Genomic DNA, 24,894 nt, shown 5'->3' with positions numbered 1-24,894 from the left:
GGATCCATTGTTCCCAAGACGCTCTGTGTGAGTGAGTTTTCCTCTGTTTCCCACACTCTGTTTATTCACTCAAATCAATGGAGGAACAATGGACACGTGTCTTATTACACATCACATTAGTCATGGTGTTTGGTCTCCCATTGCCTGGGGAGGAGGCCTTACACCCAAACAGCTTGATGTGGACCCTCACTTCAGCAGGCTGTTTTGGATAGCTTGATCATATCGCAGTTGACTGAAGCCACCATCTATCAACAAAAAAAACTCTTTACAAGAACAGCAATACCAGTTCCACTTCACTATTTCAGGATGTTCGATTCTGTACCAATAGCATTCAGTTCATTTTTTACATCAGCAGCACTTAAGGAAAGCATTTCATTTGTGTTTCACTATGGCAAGTCAGCAGAAGTAACAGTGCATTAAAGATGTTATGTTATTATGAACATCTTTTTGAGCACAACCTTTAAAACCTCTATTTCTACTTTACTTTCTGTTTCTATTTCTTGATATTGTAGTAACCCCAAATGGCCCTTGTAAAATACCCAGCTGCATGAATAGGTCAGATACTATAATAAGTCGTTTAGGATAAAAAAATCTCATTAAAAAGGGGGTGTGGTGGTGCAGTGGTGCCATAGGCTTGGCCGGGTCCTGCTCTCTGATGGGTCTGGGGTCCGAGTTCCACTTGGGGTGGCTTGTGATGGCCTGGTGTCCCGTTCTGGGTGTTCAGGTTCACCCATAGTGTGTGCGTGACAGAGAGAGAGTGTGTGTGTTCCATTGATGTGTGGATGAGTGACCAATTGTAAGTTGTTTATCTAGCAGTGTAAGTCACCTTGGTGAATAAGGTGTGTGGGCTGATAACACTACATAGAGTTTGTTGGAAGTTGCTTTGGAGAAAAGTGTCTGATAAATAAGTGAATGTAACTCCAGTACAGATCCTTGAGAAAAAAAATTCATACAACTTGCTTTCCACATGGGGTGCAGTGGTGCAGTGGGTTGGACCACAATCCTGCTCTCTGGTGGGTCTGGGGTTCGAGTCCTGCTTGGGGTGCCTTGCAACAGACTGGCGTCCTGTCCTGGGTGTGTCACCTCCCCCTCCGGCCTTACACCCTGTGTTACCGGGTTAGGCTCCGGTTCCCTGCGACCCCGTATGGGACAAGCGGTTCTGAAAATGTGTGTGTGTGTGCTTTCCACATTTTTCACCAGATGCTGTCTTCCTTGAAGTCTGGAAGCCTTTGTTTGGAGGCAGAGTAAGCACACTGGTGGTAGCTGCTGCACTCATGCTCAGATGTAGGTGTTACTCCTTTCCGTCAGTGAGGCATACAGTGTTTTGCTTGAAACTACCTGGATTATACTACATTTATTCATTTATCTGGCGTTTTTCTCCAAAGCAACTTACAGTGTTAGTCTACCTACAATTATTCACCTGTTTGTACAGCTGGGCTCTTTTACGAGAGCAATTTAGGGTAGGTACCTTGCTGAAGGGTACTACAGCCAGAGGTGGGAATCAAGCCTGCAACATTGGGGGCCAAAGACAGTAGCTCTAACTACTAAACTACCACCTGTCTCTGTACCTGGATACCTCCACCAAGGGCATGGTAGGTAGGATTCATGCTCATCGAATCAAAGTCACATTGAACCTAAACAGCCGAAACTTTGTGCTGATGAAAGGTGGCACTGTCCGTGGTACTGAACCGCTCACCCTGAAGAAATGTGTGGGTGGTTGTTCATAGCACTGAAACTCCGACACTGTTAGTGGGGGTGGGGGTGAGGGTGCCTGAACCTTCTTAAAACTTTGTACTTGCTGTTTCAAGATTATCCTCCACTTAAAATGTTGTATTTAATCAGAAAAAATACACAGCAGGAAAAGAATATGTGATAAAAGAGAAAAACAGCTTTCCTAGGCCAGATTTTGAACTATTTAAAGAAAATTATGTTTCACTTAATTCATACCCCTCCGTGAACCGCCACCTTACCGTGGTGGAGGGGTTTGAGTGCCTGAATGAGTCCAGGAGCTATGTTGCATGGGGCAATATTCCCCTGGTAGGGTTTCCCACGGCAAACAGGTCCTGGATGACAGACGAGACAAAGTGCGGTTCAAAAACCCCTTATGAAGAAAATAAAATCGAGGCTTTCGTTTACCCCGCCCGGTATGGGCTCACCGGGGCCCCACCCTGGAGCCAGGTCTGGGGGGGGGGGGCTCGCATGCGAGCGCTTGGTGGCCAGGTCTATGCCAACGGGGCCTGGCCGGGCTCAGCCCAAAACCATAACGTAGAGCCGCTCTTCGGTGGGCTCACCACCTGCCGGAGAGACCGTAAGGGGCCGGTGCATTGTGATTTGGGCAGTGGTCGGGGCCGAGTGCCCAGCCGACCCAAACCTCGGGCTCCAACTCTGATTTTTGAGACTTGGAATGTTACCTCACTGGCGGGGAAGGAGCCTGAGCTGGTGCGGGAAGTTGAGAGATACCGTCTAGATATAGTCGGGCTCACTTCCACTCACAGCTTTGGTTCTGGAACCACTCTTCTCGACCAAGGGTGGACTCTCCACTATTCTGGCGTTGCCCAGGGTGAGAGGCGGCGGGCGGGTGTGGGCTTATTAATAGCCCCCCAGTTTAGCCGCCATGTGTTGGAGTCTACCCCGGTGAATGAGAGGGTCATCTCCCTGCGCCTTCGGGTCAGGGAACGGTCTCTCACTGTTGTTTGTGCTTATGCGCCTAATGGCAGTGTAGAGTACCCGGCCTTCTTGGAGTCCCTGGAGGGCGTGCTGGAAAGCGCTCCCACTGGGGACTCTGTCGTTCTACTGAGGGACTTTAACGCCCACGTGGGTAGTGACAGTGACACCTGGAGGGGCGTGATTGGGAGGAACGGCCTCCCTGATCTGAACCCGAGCAGTGAGTTGATATTGGATTTCTGTGCTAGTCACAGTTTATCCATAACGAACACCATGTTCATGCATAAGGGTGTCCATCAGTGCACTTGGCACCAGGACACCCTAAGTCGGAGGTCGATGATCGACTTTGTAGTCGTTTCTTCTGACCTTCGGCCATATGTCTTGGCTATTCGGGTGAAGAGAGGGGCTGAGCTGTCAACTGATCACCACCTGGTGGTGAGTTGGATTCGATGGCGGGGGGAAAAAGCTGGACAGACCTGGCAGGCCCAAACGCATAGTGAGGGTCTGTTGGGAACGTTTGGCGGAGGCCCCTGTCAGAGAGGTCTTCAACTCCCACCTCCGACAGAGCTTCAACCAGGTCCCGAGGGAGGTGGGGGACATCGAGTCTGAATGGACTATGTTCCACGCCTCCATTGTCGGGGCGGTGGTTCGGAGCTGCGGCCATAAGGTCTCCGGCGCCTGTCGCGGCGGCAATCCCCGAACACGGTGGTGGACACCAGAGGTAAGGGATGCCGTCAAGCTGAAGAAGGAGTTCTATCGGGCCTGGCTGGCTCATGGGACTCCTGAAGCAGCTGACGAGTACCGGAGGGTCAGACGGAACGTGGCTCTGGCAGTCGCCACGGCAAAAACTCGGGCTTGGGAGGAGTTCGGTGAGGCCATGGAGGAAGACTTTCGGTCGGCCTCAAAGAGATTCTGACAAACCGTCTGGCGACTCAGAGGGGGGAAGCGGTGTTCCACAAACACTGTTTACAGTGGAAGTGGTGCGCTGCTGACCTCAACTGAGGATGTCCTCAGGCGGTGGAAGGAGTACTTTGAGGATCTCCTTAATCCCTCCGACACGCCTTCCGTAGAGGAAGCTGAGGCTGGGGACTTGGAGGGGGACTCGTCCATTACCCTGGCTGAAGTTGCTGAGGTAGTCAAAAAACTCCTCGGTGGCAAGGCTCTGGGGGTGGATGAGATCTGCCCCTAGTTTCTCAAGTCTCTGGATTTTGTTTGGCTGTCTTGGCTGACACGCCTCTGCAGCATCGCGTGGAGTTCGGGAACGGTGCCTCTGGACTGGCAGACCGGGGTGGTGGTCCCTCTTTTTAAGAAGGGGGACCGGAGATTGTGTTCCAACTACAGGGCGATCACACTCCTTAGCCTCCCTGGGAAAGTCTATGCCAGGGTACTGGAAAGGAGAATCCGACCGATAGTCGAACCTCGGATTCAGGAGGAGCAATGCGGTTTTCGCCCTGGCCGTGGAACACTGGACCAGCTCTATACCCTCACTAGGGTGCTGGAGGGTTCGTGGGAGTTTGCCCAACCAGTCCATATGTGTTTTGTGGACCTGGAGAAGGCATTCGACCGTGTCCTTTGTGGCATCCTATGGGAGGTACTTCGGGATTATGGGGTTCGGGGCTCGCTGTTATGGGCTGTTCGTTCCCTGTATGACCAGAGCAGGAGCTTGGTTCGCATTGCCGGCAGTAAGTCAGACCTGTTCCCGGTGCATGTTGGACTCCGCCAGGGCTGCCCTTTGTCACCGATTCTGTTCATTATCTTCATGGACAAAATTTCTAGGCGCAGCCAGGGAATGGAGGATGTCTGTTTTGGTGGCCTCGAGATCTCGTCTCTGCTTTTTGCGGACGATGTGGTCCTGCTGGCTTCATCAAGTCAAGACTTGCAGCATGCACTGGGGAGGTTTGGAGCCGAGTGCGAAGCGGCGGGGATGAGAATCAGCACCTCCAAATCCGAGGCTATGGTTCTCAGTCGGAAAAAGGTGGATTTCCCCCTCCGGGTTAGGGGGGAGTTGCTCCCTCAAGTGGAGGAGTTTAAATATCTCGGGGTCTTGTTCACGAGTGAGGGAAAAATGGAACGGCAGGTTGACAGACGGATCGGTGCGGCGTCCGCAGTAATGCGGTCATTGTACCGGTCTGTTGTGGTGAAGAGGGAGCTGAGTCATAAGGCGAAGCTCTCAATTTACCGGTCGATCTACGTTCCTACCCTCACCTATGGTCATGAAATCTGGATCATGACCGAAAGAATGAGATCGCGGATACAAGCGGCAGAAATGAGTTTCCTCCGCAGAGTGGCTGGGCGTACCCTTAGGGATAGGGTGAGGAGCTCAGTCACCCGGGTAGAGCTCGGAGTAGAGCCGCTGCTCCTCCGCATCAAGAGGAGCCAGTTGAGGTGGTTCGGGCATCTGTTCCGGATGCCTCCTGGACGCCTCCCTCGGGAGGTGTTCCGGGCTTGTCCCACTGGGAGGAGGCCTCGGGGCAGACCCAGGACACATTGGAGAGACTATGTCTCCCAGCTGGCCTGGGAACGCCTTGGGGTTTCCCCAGAGGAACTGGAGGAGGTGTGCGGGGGAGAGGGAAGTCTGGAGGACTCTGCTCGGACTGCTGCCCCCGCGACCCGGCCCCGGATAGCGGAGGAAGATGAATGAATGAATGAACTTCATTCATAGGTGTTTGTTGAAAATGTGTAGTTGGGATTTCGAAAGATTTTGCAAAGACTCCATCTTTAAGGATTTTGTGTAATTGTTTTCTTAAGCTGGGGTGCGGTGGCGCAGTGGGTTGGACCGCAGTCCTGCTCTCCGGTGGGTCTGGGGTTTGAGTCCCGCTTGGGGTGCCTTGTGATGGACTGGCGTCCTGTCCTGGGTATGTCCCCTCCCCCTCTGGCCTTATGCCCTGTGTTGCCGGGTAGGCTCCGTGACCCCGTATGGGGCAAGCGGTTCTGATAATGTGTGTGTGTGTGTGTGTTTTCTTAAGCTCTCTACAAACAATTTGCCATGATTCATGTATGTTCACTATAACATATTATTATATTATAATATATAGGGCTTAATGAAAGGCCAAATATAATTTAAAAAGGGAGAGAAAAAACTAAACAGGATGTGAGTTTGCTGTGCACACAGTACAGAGGTTACCTTACACCTCTGTTTACAGCCAAGGTGCTGAAGGGATTGAGAGTGTCAGAAACACTATGAAATGTAAATGTTCTGCTCAAGCTGTCAGTTATGAAAGAAAGTACTTACGGCATCTTTTTAAAATTAATGTTGGTCCAAATCCACCTGTGAAGTTTATACATGCTTATGCTTGCATGAGTTTTTTCCAGGTGCTCAGGTTTCCTCCCACAGCCAAGATGGGGTTTCAGGTGGACAGGAGTATCCAAATGGCCAATAGTGTGTCGGTGTGTCACATTGTACTGTTCTATACATGGACACATGATTGTAATACAGTATATCTAATCTTGTAAAACTGGAACTAGGACCGCTGGTACCCTAATGGTGAGAGCTGCTGTTATTAGACCCAAAGGTTGCAGGTTCAAGTCTCACTTCTAGCTGTAGTACCCCTGAACAAAGTGCTTACCCTAAATTGTCCCAGTAAAATTACCCAGCTGTGCAAACAGGTAAATGCTTGCAGGTTGCTTTGGAGAAAAGTATCAGCTAAATGAATAAATGTGAGTCTCCATGGACGAATATGTCATGTGTTCAAAAAGCTGTAAGTTGCTTCTGTGAGAAGAATGTAATAAACACAAGTATGTACTGCAGAACAACATAACTTTTGTTAAGAAGGGCACTTTAATCTGGATAACTTTTTATACTGTATATACAGTATTTAAAACATTTCCTTGATAAATGTGCAGATAGAGTACAAAATATTAACATTTTAATAATCAACTAAATACAGAAAGAAGAGATTTTTAACACTTTACATATTTGGAAATTCACAAATTTCATGCATCTTCACAGAAGGTGGTACAAATTTCACATTTTCTCATATCAGCCTGATATTTCCATGTAGCATTCTAAAGTAAACATGGTTAAATACAATTACAGTAAACCCATTTTGAGTTTACAGTCTTCTTGGAAGATACATTAGGTTTATTTCTTCAAATTCTAAAAATGTACTCTTTAGAGCTGTAATTATATAATTGCAGCAAAAATACTCAATATTTGATTCAAATAAAGTAATACTTTAAAACTTCTGCACAAGCAGAAAAGGAAGAAAATACTTCCTACACACTTTATGTGTACTTCTTCATTCAAATGAAGAAGATCTGCACATACAAAACAATAAAAAAATAATAGCAATAAAGGCATTGGTTAATATATTTCTTTGAAATATAAATGTACCTAAAAACTCTTGCACAGAGCAGAAAATGTTTCTATAAAACAAAACATAAAACCCACTTTTTACAGTGATGTTAAAATCTCACACAGTATTTGATTCAAATAAAAGTGGATTTAAAATCATCTGCACAAGCAGAAAAGGAAGAAAATACTTCCTACACCCTTAGAATTACTGTCCATGTTTATCACAGATGAACATGTTCAATTCTGTTTGTCTCAGCTCCACTCTGTAGGACTCCACCAGGGTCTCCAGATGGTGCTCTTCACTTGAGTCTTCTCTTTGCTCGTGCTGGAGCAGCATGGAGAACTGAGCTGAGGCAGGACACTCTCAGTCTTGCTCATACTGGAGGAAGGCTGCAGGGTTTGGAAATGACTCAGAAGTCTTCTCTGGGACTGCGTGTTCACTTGATCCCGGGACAGGAAGTGCGCGATCTCTTGGACGCACCTGGAGAATCCCTGAGCCTCAGCTGCCGAGCAGAAGGAAATGCTCACGGGCACGGGCTTCTGGCGCCGCTGCCGTCTCAGGAAGGAAACGGTCATCTCCAGGATGTCGGCTTTCTCCAGCTTGGAGTCAGGATTGTGGCTCAGGAACTCTTCACCCAGGAGACACTTGAGCTGCTCGATGCTGTTGTTGATACGATCTCTGCGCATCTTCTCCACCACTGGCTTTCTCAACTGCACACACAAGACAAGAGAATTATTAATAACGTGATGTCGCAATGTATCACCCAAGAAGCCGATAACAGCGCAAAGCTGAGGTACTTCTTGGAGGTTGAATTGTCACGTTACCTTGTTGGCCAGAGTGAGGTGCTCCTTGGAGTAGATGAGTGCTGCAGTGACTGCAGGTGCCATGGCTGAGTCCTTGTCCTCTACAAGTGTCTGTGTGGAGTGAACGTGACTCGTGCGGCTTCATGTCTTCCATTTATAGTCCCACATCTCCATATGAATGTGTGAGTGCTGAGCTTCTTGGAGTTTCTCACAGTCTGCAGCCAATGGCTGAGCTGCAGAGGACAATGAGGAACGTGGAGCTGCCACATGCTCCACGGAAGATCTTATTGCTGGGGGACAATGGTCACGTCTCCAGGGAACAGGTGGAGAGTGGACGACAAAGGACTAAATCTGGGAAAGTTGTGACCTTCTAATAGATGATATCTGCTCCTTGGTGGTAGTACCAATTACACTGACAGAGGACATACTCAACACTACTGTGTTTGTGTTTGTGACTGCATTGGATCTGTATTTATTAATTGCTCTCTGTGGAATGCGTACTGCTAATACTTTTTCCTCGTTTCCACAATTTTTTTATCATTTTTATTTTGTACTATTCAATGTCATCATGTAAAAACTTTCAGCTTCATACTGATTTGATAATATACTATTATTGGATGTATGAGCTATATCATTAGATCTATAATCTTTAAAGATATTTGTAATATTTGTATATTGCAGTTAAATATCTTTCAAAAGTTGTATGGAAAATATTACAATATTAAAATGGGCTATATCTTGTGAATGTATTATTATTTTCTTAAACATTTCTTAAATCGGGAATTTGCATTGCAGACAGTTAGTTGAGCAGTGACTGGATACAGACTATTCCAGTGATATAAAACTTTTAGCAGCGGCTCTGTGATGTCCTCAGTGTTGGGAGTCCAGATGTGTGGTCACTGAGTCCGGCGGTGGCTGTGAGTACGGAGCTGCTCAGTTTCCCACACTGAGCCCTGTGTGCTGTGATCAATGCCACACAAAGCTGTTCGCCGAACTGAAAAGGATATTAGTGACGGCTGTGCGGTGGAACAGCATCATCAAGAGAAGGACGTCACACTCCATCTGGAGGGAAAGTGCTGCGGTTTATCATGTTACATTTCGCCCCAGGCTGCATGATCCAGGAGCAGAGCTCATCGAAAATACAGTAATATTTTGTGTGTACATGTGTACATGTACATTAATGGACCACGATACAGTACTATTCGGATGTCTATCCTCTTTCTTCAGCTCTGGTTGCTATAATAAGGGCAGTTCTTTTTCTAAGCTGTAATGTTTAATACTTTTAAAAGATACACACTGTAGGTATACACGAAAGCTGAAAACAAAGTTACATAAATGAGGTGTGTGTGTATCCACATGCAGTGTGTCGTGGTGGTTGAGTTATGAAAAATGTTAATGACACTGGACCTGTGACTCTGCTCTCCAGAGCTTTCCCACACTCTGCCCATCGAGGGACCCCACTGAACAATAGAAGTGTGCCTTTTCACAACGTCATTTATTTCCAGATGCGCAGTTCCACATTTCTCTTATCTTTACCTCTAGATCAAATAAAATTAAGGAAAGATAAACATAATTTTATATATGGACCACAACACAGGTTTCCATATAATCTAAATTAATCTAAATGGAATTACAGTTTATGTTTTTCACCTTCAAAACGATGCGCTACATGCAGGCTGAAGTGATGGTAACTTCCACATAAACTTCACCTAACCTTCTTTATTTCATGCATAATCCTGATGTTATTGAAATATAGCCGTATTTTGTTTGCTTTACCGGGTGCTTTGCAGCTCATCCAAATTTAACGATCTTTAAGTAAAAATACTGTACGTGATATGACGGAATACACTGAACTCATGCAGTGAGAATATTGTCTGCATTCCTGAGTGGGAATTTTATGGACTAATTTAAGGACATGCTTGTTGTTAAGGGATACAGCAATCGTCCCCCCTGGGCTGTAGGCTGAGACGTGGGTTCGAATATGGGTCAGTTAACGCAGAGTTTGCGTGTTCCACCTGTGTTTGGGTAGGTGTCCTACAGATAATCCAGTCGAAAGATGTGTTCGGACAAACTGGTGACTAAGCTGCCGTTAATGTATGTCTGTTTGAATGAATGTGCATGGTTGGTGTACCTTACTTCATGTACTGTGCTTACAGGATAGGCTCGTTACCACTGCAACCCTGAACTGGACAACAGATTACTGATAATGAGTGAATGAATGAATGGTGAATGTAATGAAATGCAAGTTACTTATTGTTCATTTTATCTTTATCATGGACATTTCAGTGAAAACTACACACACACACACATTTTCTGAACCACTTGTCCCATACGGGGTCATGGGGAACCGGACCCTAACCCGGCAACGCAGGGCATAAGGCTGGAGGGGGAGGGGACACACCCAGGACGGGACACCAGTCCGTTGCAAGGCACCCCAAGCGGGATTCCAACCCCAGATCCACCGGAGAGCAGGACCCAGTCCAACCCACTGCGCCACCACACCCCCCATTTCCAGTGAAAACTATTTGCACATAACTTCATATTGTCTAGTTTGTAATAGATTTGAGTTTTACGTTAAATTAGACTGAAAGGGTTAACTATGACTTACTATTAATATAAATTTTACTATAAATTTTTATACCACGTTTCATTCAGATATATGGCATATTTCATACTGCTGTGTTCGATGAGAGGAGTGATTCCAACTTTTATCAGTATTAGACAACCTGTTTGGATGACCTTTGACACAACTATACAAAATGACACGAATTATATACTAAGTGTGTGAATTACGACTGTTAGCCTTTACTGTACGACGACATCATCACAGTGGAGGACTGAGTGCATCTAATGGCCTGTATAATATGAGCGGAACGGCTTTCGTGCAGCCTCATGAGTGTACCAACACACAAAGTAATGTGACACTATTATTTGTAAGGATAAGGTAAGGAAAAGGTAAAAGTTCTTTCTTGCATTTAAGCATTTCAGTGTTTTTTCATGTCAATGTCTCTTTGGGTTGGCACAAACCGGTACAACAGAAGTTGTTGAAGCCTTCAGTCGTACAATCTGCCTCTGAGTATAGCCAAGACGTTTAGCGAAACTCTTGTCTTACTTTGGCTTACTTTAACGTCCTGATCAAACACCTTTTCAAATTAATAATAGTAAAATCCCAGTGAAACTTCAGCTTTGTCCCAGTTGATGTCTGGATTTATGAACAAGTGGGCTCAACGGAGCAGCAAAGACAACTGTTATTTTCCAAGATTTTATTAACAGTAAGTAACAGTATTAAACTGACAACAGCATGTTAACAATTAGCTGCCAAATTAAAATGAAACCGTGGCACTGATACAAATTTCTTTCACAATATACACATATCAGGCTTTAACAAAATATCGAATAAAAGTTTAATAACATATGCAATGGCATACAGAACATAACATTTCCTTTTTACAAAGGAATAGACCACTGGTTATTCAATAAAAGCTCTGTTCTGTGACTGACTGTACATTTCATGCAGCGCACATCAGCTTCCAGCTCACCTCCGGCATCATTCCTCTGAAAAAACGTTGCTGTCAATTTGTGCTTTGCAGTGAGATCAATGCAATCTTCACAAATCTGTCTTTCATAAAAATCATAGCATAATCAGGTTTTCTTAAATCTCAGCTCAGCAGCGTGAGCCTTGAAACTTTTGATTTCAAACATATTTTATGACAGCAAGTAACATACATTTAAAAATGTGTTGTTTGAATTTGCTTGCAGGATGTGTGCATGTGTCAACGTCTATACTGCCGCTGAAATCTCTCCTTGGTTTTGCAGCAAAGAAAAGGAAGGTTTTGAAAGTCTCTGAGATGTTGGATTTCTGACCTTTGACCTTTATAACTCTGTATGAAATCTCAGTTTTTATGTTACAGCTGGCAGAGCAGCGGAGCCACATCTTCCACAGGAGCAGGAAAAATGCGCAGGACGTCTCTGGAGCACCTGGAGTATCCATTGTGGAAGAGTAAAGCCTTTCTCAGTGTGAAGAAAGATACCGTCTTCTCCCAAATGTCCAGGCTGGGGAACCCATGTCGGAGGTGGTCCTCAAGGGTCTCCTTCAAACGCTCCACTTGGTCAATGCACATTCTCTCCAGGCTCCGCAGTTTGCACCTGAACAGCACAGAGGAAAATGGTGAGTAACCTAGATATGAGAGCACTGATGACATTGATCATTGACATTGACGAGGGAACTGCATGACTTCTGATCTCATCACTCAAAACTTACTTAGTGCGCTGGTCCTTCACGGAGTCCTGTAGACTGACGTACATGTTGTCTGGCAGGTTTGTGTCTCGGCTGATGGTCTCCAGTGAGATGGCGTGTGAAGTGTCTCCTCTAACTGTGCTTGTCCCACTCAACCTCTATTTATACCGCTTCTGGGTGGGTTTTGTTTTGTGCAGTGGACCAACTGGAGGTCTCTGAGCAGAGAACAATAGAATAGACAGCGATTGCTCATGCGGTCAGAGAAACATCTCAAGCCTCAGAGTGATGGTGGCAGGGTGTCTGCTTAGAAATCACTGTCAGTCAAACACCCAGAGGGATCCTGAGAAAGTGTAGCGAAGTGAAGACTTGTACTTTTGCTGAGATGTACGTCGCTTTGGACAAAAGCGTCTGCTAAATGAATAAATGTAAACGTAAATTGGTTTGGATGTAGTCATAAACCTAAGAATGAAACCTTGCATTTTTTAACAGATGAGTCTTTTTCCAAGTCCTGTTCTTTTATTCTAGTACAGGAGACCCCTCCTCAAAAGCACATGTGCACTGTATATATTGGGTAAAACAGCCACCCATCTGTCTTTCCAGTGACACACAGCAAAACCGACATCTTCTGTCACATAACCGAATTAAGCTAAAATTTTATCTTTCACGGAGAAAGACGGAATATTAAAAGTGTAATAATGAAATGCATGTGTGGGGGTCTTCTTTTTGTCAGGGGAGCAAATGTGCATAATATCATCTCTTTTCATCTCAAAAATATTTTAAACTCCTTTTCAATTATCGCAAACATCAAAAAAGGAGGCTGAAAAATTAGCTGTCATAACTGTTGTTTCTTTAAACTCAGGACTAGTGGTTTATTTAACTGGTAGAAAGACCATGTTAAAGTGTTATATGCTTTTACTGTATGTCTGCATTGAAGAGCCCTTCTTCAGAAAAATTATATTGTTCTGCAAGACATTCTGGAAACACGTTTTTCATTCTTTGTCTTTTATTGCCATCTCGCATTTGCATGGGTTGCCCCAGTGCTATTTGGTCAGGTGTGCTCATCTGAATTAAAGAGATCTGCTTCTGGAGGCTGCAGGAGGACCCCCCCCCCCCCAACCTCAACACCACCTCAAGGCTCCTCCCTTGTTTGCAAAAGTTCTTTGTCTTGCCATCTTGAAAGGATGAATTCAGAAGTGTGGGAAGATATGGATCTCACTGCCTCCCACGTTCCAGCGGCAGGTGTGCTGGCAGGAGGCCCGTGTGATCCGAACGTGGTCGGTGTCACGTACCCTGACAAAGGATACTTACAGGGAGGGAGGTCGGGATGTAGTTTGGACATTTTAAATCGCACATAGTGCTAACACACCCTCTTATTTTACAGTCCTGATTTTAAACCTGTGGAACCAGACCCTGAATACACCTGAACAAAATTTTCTGATTTGTTGCTTATTTAGGCTTTCATTTCACAAAATGTGTGACTACCCCAAATCATAACTCATTTGTTGCAACAGTGAACAACATATCTTTTCACTTTAAAAGGTCACTACTCTCCCAGATTCATTCAGCTCTCTGTCAGTCTCTATCATTAGTCTCCCACCCACCACCTGTTCCCTGGAGACGTGACCATTGTCCCCCAGCAATAAGATCTTCCGTGGAGCATGTGGCAGCTCCACGTTCCTCATTGTCCTCTGCAGCTCAGCCATTGGCTGCAGACTGTGAGAAACTCCAAGAAGCTCGGCACTCACACATTCATATGGAGATGTGGGACTATAAATGGAAGACATGAAGCCGCACGAGTCACGTTCACTCCGCACAGACACTTGTAGAGGACAAGGACTCAGCCATGGCACCTGCAGTCACTGCAGCACTCATCTACTCCAAGGAGCACCTCACTCTGGCCAACAAGGTAACGTGACAATTCAACCTCCAAGAAGTACCTCAGCTTTGCGTTGTCATCGGCTTCTTGGGTGATACATTGCAGCGTCATGTTATTAATAATTCTCTTGTCTTGTGTGTGCAGTTGAGAAAGCCAGTGGTGGAGAAGATGCGCAGAGATCGTATCAACAACAGCATCGAGCAGCTCAAGTGTCTCCTGGGTGAAGAGTTCCTGAGCCACAATCCTGACTCCAAGCTGGAGAAAGCCGACATCCTGGAGATGACCGTTTCCTTCCTGAGACGGCAGCGGCGCCAGAAGCCCGTGCCCGTGAGCATCTCCTCCTGCTCGGCAGCTGAGGCTCAGGGATTCTCCAGGTGCGTCCAAGAGATCGCGCGCTTCCTGTCCCGAGATGAAGTGAACACGCAGTCCCAGAGAAGACTTCTGAGTCATTTAGAAACCCTGCAGCCTTCCTCCAGTATGAGCAAGACTGAGAGTGTCCTGCCTCAGCTTAGTTCTCCATGCTGCTCCAGCACGAGCAAAGAGAAGACTCAAGTGAAGAGCACCATCTGGAGACCCTGGTAGAGTCCTACAGAGTGGAGCTGAGACAAACAGAATTGAACATGTTCATCTGTGATAAACATGGACAGTAATTCTAAGTGTGTAGGAAGTATTTTCTTCCTTTTCTGCTTGTGCGGATGGCTTTAAATCCAGTTTTATTTGTATCAAATATTTTGTATGATACTTTAACAGCACTGTGAATGTATGTTTTATGATTTGCTTTTTACAGATATATTCTGCTCTGTGCCAGAGTTTTAGGTACACTTTTATTTGAAGGACCTTAACCTATGGTTTTATTAACATTAATTACATTTTCTGGTAAAAAATTTTCCCTGTAAAATGTACCTGTCCAAAAGTTTATTTATCTATTTGATGAAGTGGTCTAAGTATTTTTGTAATATACTTTTTAAAACTATTCCTTTTTTTTATGAACTATATGTCACTACGTTCCTGTATACATTTACATGTATTTATGTACTATGACATATTTATGTATGTATGATACATTTGATCATGTATTTTGAGTCAAATTCTCTGTATGAGGAATGTTCTTATTTCTCTGTGCAAGAGATTTTACATAGTTTCATTTAAAACACATATCATGTACTACTTAGTTCTACAGTTCTGCAGGTCTAATATATGCTATTAAACATGTACTTTCGGGTGTCTACACCTCGGCAAAAATGCATGTTTGAGTATGTACCACCCATGTGTTTGATGTTTTCAAGATATTTATCTACATCTGAGACCTTAAAGTTATTTGTGTTTTAAAGAATATTGAACTTACATGTGTTCAATCACACTTGCTTGAGTATGTAGCTTAAACGTATTCAGACCTCTGATATTATTCCCTTTCAAATGTCTATCACAGCCGTTTGTATAGTCTTTCAATTATAATAATTTAATTTTATTCTCAGAAACCGAGAAATGGTGACATTTTAAAAGTTGCGTGTCTTACGTTAAGACTGTTACCCAATATGCTGAGTACACTCTGTTTTGAGAAGCTTCATGTTCTGGAAATATTTTCTGTTTGGAGTTGATTTTATGTGTCTCTTTCTTGGAGATTTTGATTCCTTTCAATGAAGGGTAGCTGTTGACCTGATCATGGTTTCTATTATTCTTTGAATTGAGTCTCCAGTTCAAAGATGCTGTCTTTTCCCTTCAATAAAAAAGGAAAGCAACTTCCTTGCTTTGTTTTTTCATTAAACATTCACAGAAAAGAGCAATTCAGTACAGAAATGTAAAATAGGTAGCATTAGGGAGTGTACACTGCTACACAGCTCATTTAAATATTTTCAATTCAAGGTTTTGTGACTATGATCAGTATGAAGTTTTCCCTCTTTGTGTCACTATGAAGCCAAAATTCTTATTTTGCCGAACATTAGTCAAGTATTGCAATAAGATTTTCAGAAATCATTCTCTAAAAGCCAGAGTTTTGAAGTTTGACTGATTTGCATTGTGGTTCTGGGATTTCAAAAGGTTATTTTGAGAGACAGAACCTTTGTTTAACAGTTTAGAATATTGAGCAACAGTCCTTTCATTTAAAGACATGAAGATTTAACCAGCATGGTCAATGTTTTTTTATCTGTGTTACTCTGCAGAGAAAACACAGTATTTTTTGAAAAAAAAAAAGAATATATACCTTACCAGAGTACAGCAGCAGTGACATCCAAGATCATTATGGCACGACAGTTTATTACAGCAGAAAATAGAGAGATGACCACTGTACATACAAATAATTAGTGGTAACTGCATCTACTGCATGAATAACTTTGTACAACAGTAACCACATCCTAGAAGACTCAGTGCTGAAACACTCAAATAACTACAAATTAAGCACATTCCCACGGGCTGAAACAGCTCATTTAACAATTTCCACCGAATAATACATCTTCATTGTATGAACTTCACATCCTGCATTTCCTCAAACAAAAAATAAGTATGATTTAAAATTAGTTTTAAAAACAACTAAATTTTGACATACTGATTTAAATAAAAGCATAGATCATAACGTTCAAGAAAATACCTAACACTAGTACTGTACAGTGAAACACCTTTACAAAAGGCAAGGTGACATGACAGGCACTGATTCAGTGTCTCCTATAAAATATTTTCAAATACTGTAGCGGAAGCCCACTGACCCATATACTGTATACGTACAACAAAATTTTTTCAACAACTGCAAAGGTTATATAGCTATAGAAGAAATAGTTTCACACTTAATTTTGTCATAGTTTGATCTTTGTTTTTGTTCATGTACTCGACTGTTACTGTACTTCATCTAAGACCATTAACATGTGACTTTTACCCTACCCTGTCAAAGGCACTAATAGTAATTAGGATAATAATAGTAACTAGTAATACACACACACACATTTTCAGAACCGCTTGTCCCATACGGGGTCACGGGGAACCGGAGCCTACCCGGCAACACAGGGCGTAAGGCCGGAGGGGAAGGGGACACACCCAGGACGGGACGCCAGTCTGTCGCAAGGCACCCCAAGCGGGACTCGAACCCCAGACCCACCGGAAAGCAGGACCGTGGTCCAACCCACTGCACCACTGCACCCCCATTAACTAGTAATAATCCTGATATTTTAAGACTTGCTGGACAAAGGCAGCAGCTCGATAAGGAATTGTAACAATAACTATATAGAACATCACTGGTGTTAAAAACAGTATATGCATGAAGTATTCACTGCCATGTATACTGATACGTCTCGCATCATTATTACTGGAACCAAACTGACGCTCGGCTGCAGCGGAGAGAAGAAGTCAGTGATCAGTTCAGGTGCCGCAGTAACTTGAGACAACTGTCAAGCACATCTGCTCTACCATGGTCTCCACAGAGACCCCTGGGACGGCTGCCCCGACTGCGCTGATGCCGCGACAGACTTTGAGAGGTTCCTCCTCGCAGTTTCCTTCTGCGCTGCTGTCCTCCGGCCTGTTCCGGAACTCTCGGTGAGCCCTCGTTCAGCCAAGAGCCGGGGAACCGGCAGCGGGACGGATCTGACGGGCTTCTCTGGGTACCGGGCTGATGCGTGCTCGGGGCCCAGGCCGCCACTCGACTTGACCGTCTCTTTCAGCAGCTTGACGGCCATCTCCAAGATGTCAGCTTTCTCCAGTTTCACGGCGAGCCGCTGCTCTTCCACGTGTCTGCGAAGCAAAGCTCTCAGCTGCTCAATGCTGGAGTTGATGCGATCCCTGCGAATCTTCTCCACAACCGGCTTCCGCAGCTGGAAAAGGTCACGGAACACCATGGATGTCAACAGGTGACGACGCCGGGAACGAAAGAGCCGGAAAGGCCACACAAGTAGGTAGAGCGAAAGTGGTTCAGCGGGATGCACTTACTTTTGTGCAGGAGCTCCCTGGTGCGGGAGGTTCCGCGCGCCTTTGAGCGCGGGGGGTCATTGTGGTGCGCGCGGACAGTGCGGGAACCTGGAACCTGAGTCCCGCGGTCAGAGGTGCACAAAGAGTCCGGAGCGCCCTTATTTATACTATATCCCACCTGCACGTGCGCAGCCCCGACTTGAGGCGCCATTTCCGCGCACTCGCGCGCCAATGAGGCAGCGCAGCGGCGCAATAAATGCGCGCGAAGCGGCTCTGGGGGCCGCGGCGGAAGTATCTGTCTCTCTCTGACTGCGGAGACGAGATGAAAGGGCTGCGAGGAGGTGGGACTTTATGGGGGCCCCGTCCTCGTGGACACACGTGTGACTCTTCCTGTGTGACCGTGGGAAAGTCCACGGCGTCGTCGGGCAGCCGCCTTTAGTTTACACGTCCGGGCACCTCGGCTCGGCCTCGGGGACACTTTCCTTCGCAGTCAAGTACCGTGATTTACACCTTTACTCAGCTGGGCTGCTGTGTAGCAGCGCACCGGAGGGGGACTCGAACCCGCGTCCTTGGCTTGAAACGCAGCAGTAGCTAAATAACCACTGTCTGTGCGAGCCGCTACTCGCCCTCCCTGTGCGCTTTTTTTTCTTTATTGTACGTGCTTCTTTGCACCCTGTAACTGCGAATATGACACAAAGAGCTCCGGAAAGAAGAGCAAACGAATGGGAGTTTCACTCTTTCAGACTTTCTTTCCGAGGGAGAGAAACAGTGAGAAAAGTGCTTTTAACTGATGGAAGCGGAGCTGCGAGTCGCAGTACAGGAAAAACAGACTAAAACATGTTTCCTATAATTTTATTAGGTGCTACAAATATTTTGTGCAATAGAATAGGTTCAGGAACGTCAACGTGTGAAGCGCCACGTTCTACTAAAAGGAATGTACCTTTCAGCTTTTGGCACAAGGACACCGAAGAAAACATTTCAATAGTTTTTTTCCAGAACATTTGACACTAAAAATACATACTACGAGAGATGCCTCTGCGCGCCCTCTGTTTCCAGGATCGGCCCCGGACCACCGCGATCCTACAGAGCAGCGCCGGTTATCGATCGTTGGAAGGATGTGATGACAACAAAACCGCTTTGTTCCAAAATGTCAATTCATAACCGTATGTATACATGGAAATGTAAAATACCATATGATTATTTTTGTTGTTACTGTAACTTATTGTACTGAATTCCATTCATCCATCCTGGTTCCTCATCTGGAAGCACTGGGCGCAAGGTGGGGGTTGGGGGGTACACCCTGGACAGGATGCCTGTCCATCACAAGCTGTTATATTTATTACATTCTATCATTTCATTATTGAAATTACTGTTTGGGGGATCAATCACAGCTCTAGTGTGTGGAGGAGGTGCGAGTGGGACTCTGTCCTCCTTTCCCACACTAGTCGCCCATTCATGGCTCCCTGTTCTCATGGGACTGAACAATAGAAGTGTGTCTTCCCTGGAAGGGCTCCATAAGTGTGTTTAATCGACATTCCCCATGAGGAAAGCTGTGTGCGACAATAATGTTCCACTAGGAGGGAATGGATGGTGGGGGGGGGGATACTCAACAGGTCCCTGTGCACTTCATTGTTAAGTAGTTTGACCATAAAACAGCAAATGGTTCATCAGTTCATAGTTTCAGTGCATTTACAGTGAAATAAACCAAGCGTTGAAAGAGCTTCCCTCACAGGCTGTAAAATATACCCAACGGGGACGTAGTCTTTGTGTTCAGTCGTCACAATGAAATAGATGACAATAAAGCAAGGAAACCCGACCAATAACAACGAGTGACATGTCCACTGGAAGCTGCGGGAACACGATGACTGCCTAAAGCAGAAGTGCTGAATTTGGAAGGAACCCACATTGTAAATAGCTTCTCTGCTTTTACTATTTGTTCAAACAATTTTTACATTATGAAGCTCATCACTGTTTATGCGTGTATTTGCATACAGGTGTTTAAAATACAGATTAATCTGGTGTTACATAATATTTTTTTCATGAGTCTCTGGGCCTAAAATAGTTTTCTTAAGTAATGTTTCCCAAAACCAAGACAGTATTACAGAAGTTACACATTTAAGACAAATAAGACATTTTCTGTACTGTCCTTCAAGAAATGTACTTATTTATTTTTGAAGTTACAGAAAACTGTAGCACAACAATTTCTCAATTCCTCGAGTAAACGTGACAATAAAACTTGAAATTCTTTTTTCTTTCATTGTTAGGGGAACACCAAGCATGGTGTTTTCTTGGTCTCTCGATGGGGAGGAGGAGACTGCACCATTTAATCACTTTTGAGCCGCTGATGAAGAAAACTTTCTTCCCTCGGTATCTGCAGCATAGATGGTCTTTTTTGTGAAGGCGCTCTTCTTATGCAATATGAGTCCAGCACATCCAATGTTGTATGTAATAAGACACACTTTGTTTCCTTACTGTAAGCAGGAAATGAATGAAGTGTGATAAACTGCTGAAAGAACATAGGATTATGTATTCAGGTATATTGCTGTGTATTTTTTCACAGGAATAAGTACCTTACTCAAGAGTATTAGCAACAGAGTGGGATTCAAACCTGCAACCTTGAGACCAAAGATAGTTGATCTAACTATTCTGCTACCAAGCACTACAGCTGAACCCGTGGTCCAGGTTTTACTCGCAGGTTGTAAACTCATCTACATCTGCAAGAACATTGTCATGAAACTAGGGTCACTGCATTGGGTTTCGATCATATGCTTTTAATGTATTAATCCACACACACACACACACATATTTTCAGAACCGCTTGTCCCATACAGGGTCGCGGAGAACCGGAGCCTACCCGGTAACACAGGGCGAAGGCCGGAGGGGGAGGGGACACACCCAGGACGGGACGCCAGTCCGCCGCAAGGCACCCCAAGCGGGACTCAAACCCAAAAATAGCAAAACGTGTCCTGTTTTGGATTTCTACACTTATAACAGAATTTGTTGTTATGTGGCATGTAGTGTTATTCCATTGTTGTCAGCAGTTGTGGAGTATGTGTTTTTCATCTAACCATGTAAATGAAATAGTTTACAATGGTCAGATTGTTTTGTATGTGTCAAAATTTTGATCTTAATTAAGAAGCAACTCTGTTCTATTTATATGATTCCTATATGCGTTGGTTTCAGCTGCATTTCACAGCGTGAAACATTGATGCACCTTTATAAACACAGACAACCTGACAAATTATCTTCTGTTCTTTTCCTCTCTGTCTGTTTTTGTTAAGGATCTTTAACTTAAAGGCTTTGCCTGCAGAGACTTGTTTGGAACCAGTTTTTAGAACTGAATTAGCATGTGAAAAGGCACACTTCTATTGTTCAGGGGGGTCCCTCGATAGGCAGAGTGTGGGAAAGCTCTGGAGAGCAGAGTCACAGATCCAGTGTCATCAACGTCATCAACGTCATCAACGTCATCAACCCCTCCGGCACCTGGACAACCTGAAACTAGATACAGGAGCACTGAGAAATTCAAGCATTCTAAAACATTTATTAAACAATGCTTAAAAGGGCTGCAGGCAGCATAATGGTTAAACCACAAAGGGTGCAGCACCCTTGAGCAAGTTAATCATCCTGAATTGCTCCAATGAATATTAGTCTGCTGTGTGAATGGGAAAGTAATCATAACATTGTAGGTTTCTTCGGAAGAAAGCATCAACTAAATAAACGTAATAGTAATGTGTCTTTTTTCGGATGAGCAGTCATTAGCGTTGTCCTTTTTGATGTCATTTCAAAGATTGTTTAAAATCTTGTTTTATATGCATATATTGTTGTGATAAAATCAACATTAACAATATTTTCAAAAGCAAATATTATCTAGAATATTATAGTACACTATACATTTACAGTTGTTGTTTACTTGTTCAACATCTCTTAAGGTAGAATTTATTGTCAAGACAGAAAACTTACAGAGCCAATTTGTTAGTTTATAGGTGAAAAAAAAAAACAGCTCTTGAAAACACAACTGATTGTGAAAAACATAAACCCCACAATTCAAAAGTCCACGTGCTTATTCCAGCAGCTGCAGATTGAATGTCATTCATCAAGAACATCTGGAAGTAAGTTCAGTGTCTTTACATGGTCACTACTTTCCCAGAGTCATACAACTCTGTAAGTCCCTCTCCTTTGTCCTCTACCTTCCACCTGTTCCCTGGAGACGTGACCATTGTCCCCCAGCAATAAGATCTTCCGTGGAGCATGTGGCAGCTCCACGTTCCTCATTGTCCTCTGCAGCTCAGCTATTGGCTGCAGACTGTGAGAAACTGCAAGAAGCTCAGCACTCACACATTCATATGGAGATGTGGGACTATAAATGGAAGACATGAAGCCGCACGAGTCACATTCACTCCACACAGACACTTGTAGAGGACAAGGACTCAGCCATGGCACCTGCAGTCACTGCAGCACTCATCTACTCCAAGGAGCACCTCACTCTGGCCAACAAGGTAACGTGACAATTCAACCTCCAAGAAGTACCTCAACTTTGCGCCGTTTTCGGCTTCTTGGATGATACATTGCGACATCACGTTATTAATAATTCTCTTGTCTTGTGTGTGCAGTTGAGAAAGCCAGTGGTGGAGAAGATGCGCAGAGACCGTATCAACAACAGCATCGAGCAGCTCAAGTGCCTCCTGGGTGAAGAGTTCCTGAGCCACAATCCTGACTCCAAGCTGGAGAAAGCCGACATCCTGGAGATGACCGTTTCCTTCCTGAGACGGCAGCGGCGCCAGAAGCCCGTGCCCGTGAGCATCTCCTCCTGCTCGGCAGCTGAGGCTCAGGGATTCTCCAGGTGCGTCCAAGAGATCGCGCACTTCCTGTCCCGAGATGAAGTGAACACGCAGTCCCAGAGAAGACTTCTGAGTCATTTCCAAACCCTGCAGCCTTCCTCCAGTATGATCAAGACTGAGAGTGTCCTGCCTCAGCTCAGTTCTCCATGCTGCTCCAGCACGAGCAAAGAGAAGACTCAAGTGAAGAGCACCATCTGGAGACCCTGGTAGAGTCCTACAGACTGGAGCTGAGACAAACAGAATTGAACATGTTCATCTGTGATAAACATGGACAGTAATTCTAAGTGTGTAGGAAGTATTTTCTTCCAATTCTGCATGTGTAGAAATTTTTATATTATGTTTTATTTGTATCAAATAATATTACGTATGACAGATGAGTACCAGTATAAAAGGTCTGTTTGTATTTTCAGTCTGTCAGAAAATTTTACTGTATTTGTTTTTACCCTTAGGGATTCTATCTTTTTGCATTCTTATCTTCCAAGAAGACAATTAAGTAAAAATGGTTGTGCTCAATCATGTGTTTTGTTTCTTGCTTTATTTTATTTGGTTTTGCGGATCATTTAATAGAGTTGGCTTAAAAAATATTGTTTTTACCTTTTTGTAAAAACTAACTGCCTTTCAGAAGGATATTTGCTCAATGTGCAGTGTAGCCTGCTCTCTCTTTATAGTTCCTTCATGTCTTGGAAAGGTTTTCAAGCTGTAGTTTTACATAAATAATATATATTTTTTTATATGACAATTTATTTGGAAATTTCTTTAGTGAAGGATGTTTCAACATGCATGAATTCTGCCTGATGCAATACAAGTTTAATAAAATTAAACAACAAGTAATTCTTTCCTGTCTTAATTTCAATTTTGAGGGAAGAGCTGTGTTGTTCGTGGATGAAGACCGGACAACCTGCAATACTCTGTCTTCCTAACTTATTACAAAGATTTTATTTTATATATTTTGATTCACACACATATTATCAGAATCAGAATCAGAACGAGCTTTATTGCCAAGTATGTTCACACATACAATATATTATACTGTATTATACTTTATTATATTATACTCAGTCAACACAACTTATCGCTTTAAACTATTTAAAGAATCTGTATTTCAAAGTATTATTTCATAATTTCCTTCAGGTATCAGTTCTGATACATTCTAAAATTAATTTATTCATTACTTCTGCTGTTATTCTACAGACTACTGAATGATCCTACCCTGTAAGTAATTTTTATGAGATTAATGTAAAAGTGTGACACAATCTGTTGGTCAAAGTAGAAGCACTTATCCAAAATAATCCATTGTTTTCATTCTGAATGCAATACCTATCCTACAGAACGCTTCTTCATGACATTGAACTGAAACTGTCCGCTGACATGATGGTCCACATATGGCTATTTGGGAGTTAGGCCTCCTCCCCAGACAATAGGAAATCAAACACCATAACTAATGTGCTGTACAATAAGACACACGTCCATTGTTTTTCCATTGATACCAGTGAAAGGACGGAGTGTGGGAAACAGAGGAAAACTCACTCACACAGAGGGCCTTTGGAGCGATGGCTGATCAGTCACTTACCCCACATGCAAACAGATGGACTGTCGTGAAAAGGAGTTTCTTTCTTTCTTAATGAGAAAAGATTTCTATTCCAAAACATCACTGTGATGAAACGAATATGAAATATGTCTGTACTAAGAACACTTGTCGAATCTGTCTGTCATCGAAGAAATTTTAGGATGCCGCTTTTTTCAATTTTCTTTAACCACTTGTGCAGTGCAGAGTTGTGATGGTGTGGAGGCTACTCCAGAAGCAGGACACACCCTGGACAAGGCACCAGCCACTCTCAAAAGCACACAGTCATTAACATGAAACATATTTAATTTAATTCAATCCAATTTATTCTTCTAGAGCGTTCTCATGCGGCAGCACAGAGCGCTTTAATATAGGCATAAAGCAAGAAAAACAAATACATCAGATAAAGAAACAAAGAAGACAGTTCACTACTGACTATCATAATAAAGTACTTTTATAGAACTATAAGTATGCCTACTGGCCACGGAGAAAAGGAACAAAAACTCCCAACCGAAAATTGAGGGACAAAAAAACCTATAGGGGTCCAAGGGCCAGTGGCTGCCCACCCCTCATTCTAGATTAAATAAGAATTCTAAGCCATTTTACAAGTAATAATGACATTATTGCTGTATGGCAGCTTTAATTTCCAGTTTAATGGATAGACATATGGATCTGGATGGAGAGGAAACACACACAACCGCAGGGAGACACACATAGGCCACACTCATC

At 44.0% G+C, this 24,894-nt stretch overlaps 1 protein-coding gene and 3 pseudogenes across 1 annotated transcript; 2 read left to right on the top strand and 2 right to left on the bottom strand.

Annotated features, from left to right (window-relative positions):
• Positions 1-7,210: 7,210 nt before the first annotated feature.
• LOC108918266 (transcription factor HES-5-like) lies at positions 7,211-8,031 on the bottom strand (annotated as a pseudogene).
• A 5,626-nt stretch (positions 8,032-13,657) lies between these two features.
• On the top strand, positions 13,658-14,457 carry LOC108918264 (transcription factor HES-5-like; annotated as a pseudogene).
• A 2,807-nt stretch (positions 14,458-17,264) lies between these two features.
• Positions 17,265-17,974, bottom strand: LOC108918263 (transcription factor HES-5-like). The gene is made up of 2 exons (XM_018725385.2): positions 17,942-17,974; positions 17,265-17,669 (listed from the first exon to the last, which is right to left on the bottom strand). Exons 1-2 carry the CDS (start codon positions 17,972-17,974, stop codon positions 17,265-17,267), a joined length of 438 nt encoding a protein of 145 aa, XP_018580901.2.
• Positions 17,975-22,011: 4,037 nt separating this feature from the next.
• On the top strand, positions 22,012-22,811 carry LOC108918387 (transcription factor HES-5-like; annotated as a pseudogene).
• The last annotated feature ends 2,083 nt before the right edge of the window (positions 22,812-24,894 follow it).

The sequence above is a fragment of the Scleropages formosus genome, chromosome 22 (genome assembly GCF_900964775.1).
Source record: "Scleropages formosus chromosome 22, fSclFor1.1, whole genome shotgun sequence".
NCBI classification, from domain to species: Eukaryota; Metazoa; Chordata; class Actinopteri; order Osteoglossiformes; family Osteoglossidae; genus Scleropages; species Scleropages formosus.
The sequence above is the reverse complement of the archived record's forward strand: the minus strand, read 5'-3'. Positions and strand labels throughout refer to the sequence as shown.